This window comes from Leiobunum rupestre, chromosome 4 (genome assembly GCF_980474605.1).
Source record: "Leiobunum rupestre chromosome 4, qqLeiRupe1.1.hap1, whole genome shotgun sequence".
Taxonomy (NCBI): Eukaryota; Metazoa; Arthropoda; class Arachnida; order Opiliones; family Sclerosomatidae; genus Leiobunum; species Leiobunum rupestre.
This window is the reverse complement of record NC_143387.1, coordinates 19,222,732-19,234,093: the sequence shown is the minus strand read 5'-3', so window position 1 is coordinate 19,234,093 and position 11,362 is coordinate 19,222,732. Positions and strand designations below refer to the sequence as shown.

General features: G+C 35.4%; 1 protein-coding gene across 2 annotated transcripts in view; it reads left to right on the top strand.

Annotated features, from left to right (window-relative positions):
• Positions 1-430: 430 nt before the first annotated feature.
• Positions 431-11,362, top strand: part of LOC149946562 (neuronal calcium sensor 1-like) — a 113,207-nt gene continuing 102,275 nt past the window's right edge. The window contains exon 1 of one of the 2 annotated variants that reach the window (XM_090171896.1): positions 431-756. In XM_090171896.1, the coding sequence (XP_090028022.1) occupies positions 693-756 (64 nt within the window). In that variant the 5' untranslated portion in view covers positions 431-692. The remainder of the gene's footprint in view (positions 757-11,362) is intronic. The other variant, XM_090171897.1, reaches the window with a different exon arrangement.

Here is an 11,362-nt window from a genome sequence, read left to right as displayed (position 1 = left end):
CGGGACGCGTATGGTACTGCGGGGAACGCTCCGGACGCCCAGGGAAGAGCAGCGTCTGACAAATGACTTTAGGAACTTCCACGCCAAACTGAGAGAGAGAGAGTAGTGGCGAAAGAGAGACAGAGAGAGAGAGAGAATAAGAACTATTTGGTATCCATGGCAACTCAAATTGTTTGACAATCCGCGCGTCGTCGAGGTGAGCGTCGCTCGCGGTGGCCCCCGAAAAACGCGCGCTGGACGGTTTTCGGGGAGTGTTCTTTCGTGGCGATCCTGGCACAGGCAGAAGGGCGCGAGACTTTCCCGAACGCGAATGAAATCTTCGATCGGACAGGAGCGCGTGCGTCGCAGATTTTAACGCCAAAATCCCGTTTTACGCTAGGAACAACCGCAGTGAACCGAACGACCGTCCACCTTATCGCGGCTCTCGCTCCGGGACTCCTCATCTTGACCACCGTTGGACCCCTCTCGATGGATACAGCCGGAGATCTCTAGCCGGAACGATTCACGGCAATAGGCCCTCCGTAGTTCGGCATTTCCAAAACGATTCGAACAGTTTCGCTAATTCGACGAACAACTTTGAAAAAATAAACAATAATTCGACGAAAACCGTTCGCGCATTATTAACTTTTTTAAAACAATTGAAGAACAAAGTGTTTTATTCGAATAACGTGTTGAAGAAAAAACCGCCAAAAATGGGGAAAAAAGGCAGCAAGTTGAGCAAGGAGGACATTAAGGAGCTGGAGGGTTGCACCTATTGTGAGTACACGATGGTTTTTTTGTAATTACTCCTTTTAGATATTGCGGGGGGAAATCTTTCGTTACGTTTGTATTTGGAGCCATCATTTCATTTCTATTTGAAGCTCAACGATATTCCGTTTCATATAACAATGCTTATCAAGAGATTCGGCAATCGTCTAACTTCTGATAAAGCAAACGGAGTGTTTAAAAGTGACGTTTTTTTGAAGTCCTTTCGACCGATTCTATTAAGGTCTCAAAGACAAAGGGCTATTAAGCGAAAGCATCCGAGACTTAACATTTTAGAACTTTCCGCGAAAATCGGGTGTTGGCTTAAAGAGTATAAATTGATAAGGCTCTTAAAAGGACAGCTTGAATTTGAAACGGGACACGGCGTCGGCCACTTGACAGATTTCCTTTCGTATTGAGGCGGCAGTGAAGCCATTTTGGATGCCTTATTCAATGGATAATTTAGACTGGCGACATTTTAATTAGGTGGCTACTTACAAGAACGACCGGACTTAAAAATCTAAATTCGGTCGCTGTTCCTTGGGATTTTGACCACCTGAACAGTTCGCCTTTTGAAAAAAGATTATTAAACGTTAGGCGAAGGCGAGTCGTTAATTCAGAATTGGGGTTACACAGGGAAAATTGATTTATTTCTCAATATTTAACGCTACAAACTTATTTATAAACATATTTAAACTTTAAAATGACTATTATTTATAAAACTGTTGACCAAATTGGGATCAAAGACGCATCCAGTATGAATTCAATTCTGTTTGGATCAAGAAATTTTGATGATATCGGAATAAAGTTGAATTTCATACACTGTAACTGGATCAAATATAAAACCTTGTTCCGCTTTGAGTTATCTCTCCACAGGTTTGAGGTGTTTTCCTCAGAGTTCTATGGTTTACTTTTTCCATAAACACTAGTTGAGGTTAACGGTGATAGCGAGTGTTGTCTGGGGTGGCGCGAAGGGTTACCCGCCCACCTTATTTAAAGGCAATAGCTGACTTAGCCCTAAGGTGGTGCCCTACGTATAAGCCTAGTTGATTAAAATTAAGATTTTAGATTGTAATTTGTGATCAAAGTCGAGTTGGATTTGGCCAATTTTGGATGCATATATTATAATTAAATTTAATCCACCATTTTTGTAAGGGTAGAAATGGTATAGAATTACCGAGGGGTAAGACAGTCTCAGATAATCTGTACACCGAGTTCGTGCATTTAGCACTGTTAAAGGTACACATTTTCAAGAGTTCGCGAGTTCCATTTAGCACTGTCAAAGGTACGGCAGTGTACACCGAGTTCGCAGAGTGTCTTACCCCTCGAGAATTACCATATAAGAATTTAAACCTTTTTTATTGTTGTTTTTTAATATTAATTTAATTTTTTATTTAAAAAGTAGATGGCACTTATTGGAACCCTAATATTGTCTTAATGAAATAATTTTAATAATTTGCATTGGATTAATGGGTCTATTTCCTAGAGCCGTTCTTTTAACGGAGCGAGTTTTGGAAATCGACCAAAACATTGTTATCGATTTATGATAATAATTTTATACATCTATCCATTAAAAATATTATAACATAATATACATATAAGAAAACGGGAATGCAAATCATTTGTGTGGGGAAGGAATTGGCGTGGTCGGCGACACTCCTTCCGAAGCTAGAGACGAGATTTCAAATCCATAAGTACGAAAGAAACGTCGTGAAATCCCTTCGAAACTTCGAATGAAAGAAATCTTTCAAAGAATCATTAATCTTCACGTAATCCCAAAAAATCAAACCCTCGAATTTATTTTGAATCTAACATATACTGATCATTCTTAACAATTGCGTTTAATTTTTGTTCAAAAATAATTATCGAATATCAAATGCTCAAATTTATTTAAATAAACATTTCAAATCACTCTAATAAATTAAAACCTTCAAAGCCTTAAAAAATAATTTTAGAAATTTTTGACGAATGAGAAGAATAACATAAAATGTGACATAATAAATAAACAGAAATATATTTATTTTCGCTCTTTGTCATGATTAGGTCCAATTTTCCCTCCATCTCGTGGATTCGGCGTTACCTTGAAAAAGTGCCGCTAAAATCGATAAAAATGCCTCCATACCTTGTTCTATTACTCCAAGGAAAGTCAAGATCCACCATTAAACTACGCGAGAGAAATCGAAAAAGCCGGCCAACTTTGGAAGGACGAAAACTAAACTTTATTAGATCTAAAATTGGCCTTCAACGTTTTAGTTTGCCTAAAATGGCCTAATGGCCGAAATACCACCTAAGAGCCAATTAAAGTTCAGTTTCCAAAATTCCAAAATTGTTTTTTCTTTTCCACCTGATTTGATATTTTATTATTGGTAGAGATAATGATTTCCTAACAGTTGTATTCTGTAATATAACCTTGGAGACATGTCTTACAAATTAAAAAATAGTGCCATTCTATAGAATATGAAAATGTCACTTGCAAAATATATTAGACAAATGAAAGATATTTGGGGTTATAGTTGCTTAACTAAAGCGTGTTTATAAATGAAAATGCCACATCATTTAAGCCAAAAATAAATTGGGTGGTCTAATAGATTTCGGGAGAAATTGGAGAGCTCTCTCACGTGATGAAATTCATAAATAAATTTTGCTAAATATTAAATAAGTTTGCGAAATTTCGAGTATTTTAGGTGAAATTTAGCGGAAATTTATAAAATATAATATTTTTTTAATTCAAATAAAAAAGTTCCATAAATGGTGGGTATATCAATATAAATTTAATTAATTTAATTATTCTACAAATTTTAAAATTAATTTATAATAACCGGAAAACAATGGGTATTTTTGTTGAATTCGAGTACTTTTAACATTCGGGTAAATACCTTTAAAAGCATTATTGATTTTAATTTCCATTAAAATAACGAAATATTTACGAAATGCAATTAAATCAATTTTTAGAAAATATTATACAAATTTCAAAAAATTAAAATGCTTAATTTTAACTTTTAATAAGATCTTAAGTAACATAATACAAAGATTGTTTTTCAGCAATTAAAATTTAAAATCATTCCTTCCTTAAGCTTTCTTATAGGAAAGCATTCTATGATAATCACACATTGTTTTAAATTTTTCCAATTTATTACAATTTTCCTTATTTACCTTCATTTTTAGCTGATTTAATAAAATTTATAAAAAATATTTTCCTTAATTTACCCGTATTTTTTTTACCCAAATTGACTAATATTTTATCATATTTTCCCGAATTTACTCAAGTTTCCTCGTATGAACCAAATTTATTCGTTTTAACCCTTTACTCAAATTTACCCGAGTTTAAAGGTTGTCATGGTAAAACGTTAGCTCGATCTCGTGGCATGCAGGGCTTGCCACCACCCTCCTATGCATTGTAACCCGGCCACCTGAATTAATGGCTTCAAAAGTCGCTTGATGACTCAGGCCTAAGGTGGTGCTTTGGGTATTAGCCTAGCTCATCGTTAGCCCGTTGTAGCTTTTCCCTTTGGGAATTTTAAAGTTAATAAATCCAAGAGTTTGTACAAAATCGGCTAGAAACACCTCAGGTAATCTAAATCATAAAATCGCTATTTCCATATAAATTCTTCGAAAACTTTTCGGAATAGAGTTTGGCTGAAAAGGATTCGCAAGCAATGGTTTAATGAAGTCAGGTCCACGCCTCGCCGAAGAGATTGAAGCCGAATGAAGTTTAAGAAGCTCTACCTGACAGCCGAGGGCGACCAAATCGTGTTCCGTCTCAGCCTTGGTTATTCCACTGTAACTAGCTTATTTCAAAGTACCGACTCATTTCGTCATTTCTTATATGCTTAAGACTATTTGGGTATGGATCATTGAAAGAAATATTAAATTAAGTTAAGTACTTAAGTTTTAGTAAGCGCAATTCCGGAAAAAGTTGGTGGACACATCCCCCTGCCCACTGCATTGCTACGCTCTTTTGTTAACTAACAATACGGTGGTCCTCTTTTTTGACTATTAGAAAATTTTCAGTAAGTTTAGTTTCAAAACCAAGTAAATCGACCTTGGCGTATTGGCCTATTTGCGTTTTTTGCGTTTTCGAAAAGAGCCTAAAAACCTTAATTTCTACTAAAAATATTAAAAAAATATTGGTTTTTCTACCGGTTTTAAAATGCATGGCGCATTTCTAATTTTTAATATTGAAACATTTTTTTATTTCTCAAATCTAATTTTTGAGATAATTGGTTTTAGATTTGCTTGGGATCCCACAAATTACCTTTCCTACCACTCTCGGCGCCACTGTACGCGCATAATGGCCTATGAACCACGTAAAATATTATTGAAATAATTTCACACATACACCGCAGGCGAAATTGTCGCGGCGCTTAACCTCCAGGTCAATGTGGCGAGGAAAACGCCTTCATCAGCTAATTTTTGCTTGAGACCAAGGCCTATTGAAAATTGAAACGCTTTCGTAATTAATATGGACGTTTACTTCGGTGAAATAGCGACCAAGTGTTGAATCGGTCTGTAAAATTGGATATTCGTTTCTGAAGATAATTATTTAGGATTTTTTTAAGAGTTTTTAATGTTTTTACCTTTTTATTGATATAATAATAATATCAGTAAACATACTACAAAACATTAATAGTGTTACATTGTTAATCAGTTTAAACTAGTGCAGGTTTAGTTTTACTTTCAGATTCGAAATAATTAGTTGAAAATTCCGCTTTATTTAAATTTTCAAACAATATATTAAAGTAATCATGGAATGATTTTTTTTCGGAAAAATACGGAAAATGTTTCTGAAAAAAGGCCTCGGTCATTTTCCGGAAAATGTTAAGAGCGGGAAATTTTCCGACTTACAACACTAGAATTTTGAGATAAAAAACGCGTTTTTGTTGGTATGTATCGCCCCCAACTTAACCTAGCTGTAGTCATTAACAAATTTAGAGAAACTACTCAGGCCCGTCTTAAGACCTTTTGGGGCCCCGGGCTGAATTATTTCTTAAGACCTTTGCGATCCCCAACGGATCAGCCTTTGTATGTCCGTTGTTTGAAATCAACTAAACAAGAAATTGTTGGTACCGTATAATACGCGACGTGGCGATGAGTTAAATTACTTTAGACGTAACTAAAATATACATAATATTAAATGAGCATAAATAATATTTCACCAACTAAAGCCTTATTCCTAGAGTAGAGGCTGTCTGACGGGCCTTTCCGAGGCTCCTAAACTGGCTGGGGGCCCTGGGCTGTAGCCCATTTAGCCCATGCCTTAAGACGGCCCTGAAACTACTAGGCTGTAGTATAGTGTTTGGTCTATTAATCCAATGTTTAAAGCCAATTTAACAATAAGGATTGAGCCTCAAATTTGGCTTTTAAACGTCGTATGAAGAAGGAAGACGTAAGAACAGTTTCATCTTTGTTAAAGTGGCTTGACAGCCTTGAGATTGTAACACTCACTTGAGTAAAATATCCGTTCCTGGTGCAGAAAGTGCTAAGTTAATCGTTTTTGAATAACAAGTCATACCTTAGAATTGCATAGCCTCCGAATGTATGGGGTTTGTAAGCACAATTTATCGACTTTTCAAAACGCATTTAAAAAAAGTACCTGTTGAGAATAGTACGTTACTCTAAATGACACTTTGAATTCAGAACGAATAGATTAAAACTATATTACCATTTGTAACTGTATACTGTATTGCAAAGTTCTATATACAGTTGTATAGCGTGATAGCTAGATAATAACTTTTTTAATTTACATAAACTTAGGGATTTTTATCTGCTAAATAGATGATAAATCAGAAAGCGCTTTATGTAAACTGCAAAGTCTAATTTAAAACTGTTTTAGAGCTTCATTTTCGGATTCAGAAAATGTATAAATATCCAGAGCTCACGCGTAATCATACAGTACCGCCCTCTTCAGTTAGGCGGGTGAGCTACTGACGAAAAAATATATTACATCGTGCTATATATTTAACATAATCACTTATACGTTTGCTTCTGTATAAAATTTCCATGTTAAAAATTAATGAGACCTTGTTTCACACTGAACAATAAGTGGACCGTAAATTTCAAATTCTTATATTCCTTGTGTTATTTTAAAGGTTACCTTGGAATCTAAATCTCGTAATTGCAAGGCACGAACTAAGCAATATAGGTCGGGGATTTTTAACTTTTATTCAATAGATAAAGCTCTCAAAATTATTCGTAAAACGTTTTGATCAAGTAATTTCTATTTCCGTATTATCCGATTAATTTTTTGATAAATTTGTAAAATTAATCGGAAAAACGACGTTTTTTTTTCGATAAAAAGCTCAAATTTTACGAATAAAACGTGTTTTTTAATAATTTTACGAAATATTAACCGGTAAATTTCTTTGTTTACATTTTTTTCCCGGAAAAAATCAATTTAAACATGGATAATGATTAACCGTTACCGACCTCTACTAAGCAATACATTGGCGTCACGTTCTGAAGATCGGCTTCAGATTCCTTTCTGTATTAAAGTTGATGACGCGTTTTTGTCACCGAGTTGTAAGTGACGGAATTTACACCCTATGTATATTTATGAAGTGACTGATTATGTTACATATCGCTTTATGAAACGGAAAATATGGAGCACCTAGCGCCATCTAACGAACGGACCACGCAAAAAGCTAAGGCATATTCATACTCCCACTCAAATAGTCGCTAGCCACACGAGCTTGGAAAATACATTATGAATTTTCAATTTCACCAAAAGCCAGTGGATACGTCAAAAACAAGAATATTTCCCGGGCGAACGTTTCATAATGCGTCGTTTGCTTTGGTTACCAGCTTAGCGATTATTTCAGTTCATATTTTTTTAAAAAGTGCTTTAAATGAAAAAAAATATTCTGGGGAACCTCTGGTAAAGAATTATTTCAAGTTGAGAAATGATAGAACCAAAAAAGCTACTTAAAGCAACTGTCGGCTCTATCATTGCCACCTGTATTATGAAAAGGCCTTTGTTATTATAGATGGCCATGAATCTATCCGATTCTTCGAAAAAAAGCGACTTTAGTGTGGTGCCATCTATTAATGGCGAAGGAAGTTAAATTCAAAATAGCCAAATGATAACGTCGTCAGAGAGCTTTGAAGAGTATTATATTTAAACATATTATACTTTATTTAGTGGGCTTTAACCTAAACTATATATCCCAGTTTAAAAATATATTTTTTAAATTACTATAATTTATGTCACTGACCGATATACATATCAAAACGTGAAGCTGAAGATGATACGTGAGTCGAAATTTCCTTTTTCCTTAAGACGTCAGTTGTAGGGAACCAATTAGATACTGGACTGATTTGATTCAATGATTTCTTTTTAGCGTGAGGGTAATTTAGAGATACACTAAAAATTGCCTCAAAATAGTCACTCTCCCTAAGTAGAAATTTGTCACATTCTTGGTGAGAGCTAAACACGCGACTAAATTTAAAGGGGCAAAAAAAATTAAAAAAGCAAGCAGACTTTTCGTGGTATCGCTGGATGGCGATTTAGTATACGCGACTTGTCTATTAAATTAGACCCGCGATATAAACTCGACAACTCGTTAAAATAGCACGTATGTATCACGTGTTTGAAATGCGTAAAGCCCTTTTATTGTTTGGCGAAATCGGCCGAGGTGCCTGGTCAAGAATATATCAAGAAGCGCCCAAAGAAATCCCACTTTTATCAAGAACCTTTTTGAGGCTTAACCGCTTACGTGCATTTTATATCATAGCACCTAAGAGAAAATTCTCGTGCTTTCAGAATGAAAAAGTCAGTGGCTGATGGATTTCCCCACGAAAGAAACAGTACTTAGTAATAAAAATGTTTAGCCTAAATAATGATATATTTATTTATAGCAAAAGTATATTTATTCGTTCTTTCGGAATAGCTAAGTATAAATAAAAATGACTTGGTTGTGAGGATTCTTAGCGCTTTTCTCAATCCACCTGACGCAGTCTGACAGAATGCTCCTTCCCTGAATCAATTCAGAGAGGCATTTCATTGGTTCCATAAAACTGACGTCTCCCTATGTGTTTGAATGACACGGCAAAGACAATTGCCACGTCACCTCTAGTGCCTGGAGCTAGACCTTGAAACTCGTGGATCGTATCAACCCAGTTATAAATGAATACAGGGTGTTTGGAAAGGTTATGCAAACATTTTAATTAGTTGTAGGGGTTGAGTTGAGAAGTATGCCGATTTTATTCCCATTTTCCTACGATGAGTTAAAAGAGCGCCAGAGAGCTTCAAAGTGTGGCCTACTAGCCGCTGGAAGTAGGCTGCCACAAGCGCAAAACCAATCAGCAGGGAAATGCGAACATTAAGGTTTGGGTTCGTGTGATAGGTAAAAAAGGACTTTGTAAACAAATCGAGGTAACCAGCGTAAAAAAGTAAACTTGTCCAAACAAACATTTTCCTACTTTGTTCTTCTGTGTTTAATTAAACTCATTGCACATTTCTTATTTACTCATTTGTTTTTTGTTATTTATCTCAATTCCCACGCATTCGAAAATTGATCGTACCCCTAAAATCGCATTTCCCTGCTGCTTGGTTTTGTGCTTGTTGCAGCCTACTTCCAGGGGATAGTAGGCCACACTTTTAAGCTCTCTTGCGCTCTTTTAACTCATCGTAGGAAAATGGGAAAGAAAACAGGCATACTTCTCAACTCACCCCCTACAACTCCTTAACATTTTTGCATAACCCTTTGAAACACCCTGTATACATGTAAAGTTGGCTTAACCAAGTGTAATTACTTGAATTGGCAAATTCTCTTCGTTACCAAAGACACGGAATATTTGTTTTAGACCAATATATAGAAATAGCTTTTGTGGTGTTTGTAAAGAAATATTTTTCAAACATGCGATTTTAACAAAAATATAAATTTTCGTCTAAAACTTCCAACAAACAATCGGCTGTTTTATTTCATCTAGAACCATCAAAATCCAGCGGTTTTATTTCGTCTAGAACCATAAAAATCCAGCGGTTTTATTTCGTCTAGAAACATCAAAATCCAGCGGTTTTATTTCGTCTAGAACCATAAAAATCCAGCGGTTTTATTTCGTCTAGAAACATCAAAATCCAGCGGTTTTATTTCGTCTAGAACCATCAAAATCCAGCGGTTTTATTTCATCTAGAACCATCAAAATCCAGCGGTTTTATTTCGTCTAGAACCATAAAAATCCAGCGGTTTTATTTCGTCTAGAACCATAAAAATCCAGCGGTTTTATTTCGTCTAGAAACATCAAAATCCAGCGGTTTTATTTCGTCTAGAACCATAAAAATCCAGCGGTTTTATTTCGTCTAGAAACATCAAAATCCAGCGGTTTTATTTCGTCTAGAACCATCAAAATCCAGCGGTTTTATTTCATCTAGAACCATCAAAATCCAGCGGTTTTATTTCGTCTAGAACCATAAAAATCCAGCGGTTTTATTTCGTCTAGAACCATAAAAATCCAGCGGTTTTATTTCGTCTAGAACCATAAAAATCCAGCGGTTTTATTTCGTCTAGAACCCTCAAAATCCAGCGATATTATTTCGTCTAGAACCATCAAAATCCAGCGATTTTATTTCGTCTAAATCCATTGAAACATCGAAGAGTTTATTTCGACTAAAACCCTAAAAACCAGCGGCTTAATATCGTTTAAAACCCTAAAAATCAAGGACTTTATTTCGTCTAGAACTCTCAAGAAACAGCTTGTTTATTTAGTCTATAACCATTAAAAACCGACGACTTAATTTCATCTAAACCCCCCAAAAACCAGAGGCTTTATTTCGTCTAGAATCCTCGAAAATCAGCTTCTTTATTTCGTTTAGAAAGCTTAAAAACGACGACTTTATTTCGTTTAAAATACCCAACAACCAGCGGCTTTATTTCGTCTAGAACCCTAAAAAAGTTGAGACTTTATCTCGTCTAAAGGATGGTAGAGTCGAATTTTAAAATCTCGGCAAGGCGTCATACATTTATTTTGCGTCAACGCAGAGCCTTGTTAAAACACTAAAAAACCTGCACTTTAATTCGGAAAATACCGAATTCTTCTGACACTTTCAGCGCCATTGTTCTTCTGTTCAGTGGTTTGGAAGTGTCTTGAGTAAATTATGGTTGGATTAAGATCTCCCTTGGGGTCAGAGCCTTTCCCGAAGTTTAACAACTAGTTTAATGGATTTCAATTTTCAAAGCTTTCTAGGCAAACTGTAACGATGTAAATTAAAAGATTGTACCCAAATTCACATTGCCACAAAGCGACCATAAATTGCTGGAATGACTAAGAGAAGCTAACACTTTTTAATTTATCATGGATATATTATTGAAAGCTAATTAGGTTGAAAACGTATGTTAACACTATTTTATTATGTCGGTGTTTGGTTCTTGATATTTTACTCATTAAGGTGAAATAACAATATGAATGACGCTATATTGCAAAGAAACTGAGTAATTCGATAAATTGAATGTAATCTAAATGCAAAGAATACATTTGCGGTAAAAGGTTTTATCCTTCCCATCGACCTTGTCACCACAAATTCCATTTATCCTCCCAAAATTGTCACACTTGACTTCCTACGAGCGTATCGTCATGGATGTCCTTTTGGTAGAAATTACTTAAAGTTGATTAAAAGCAATTG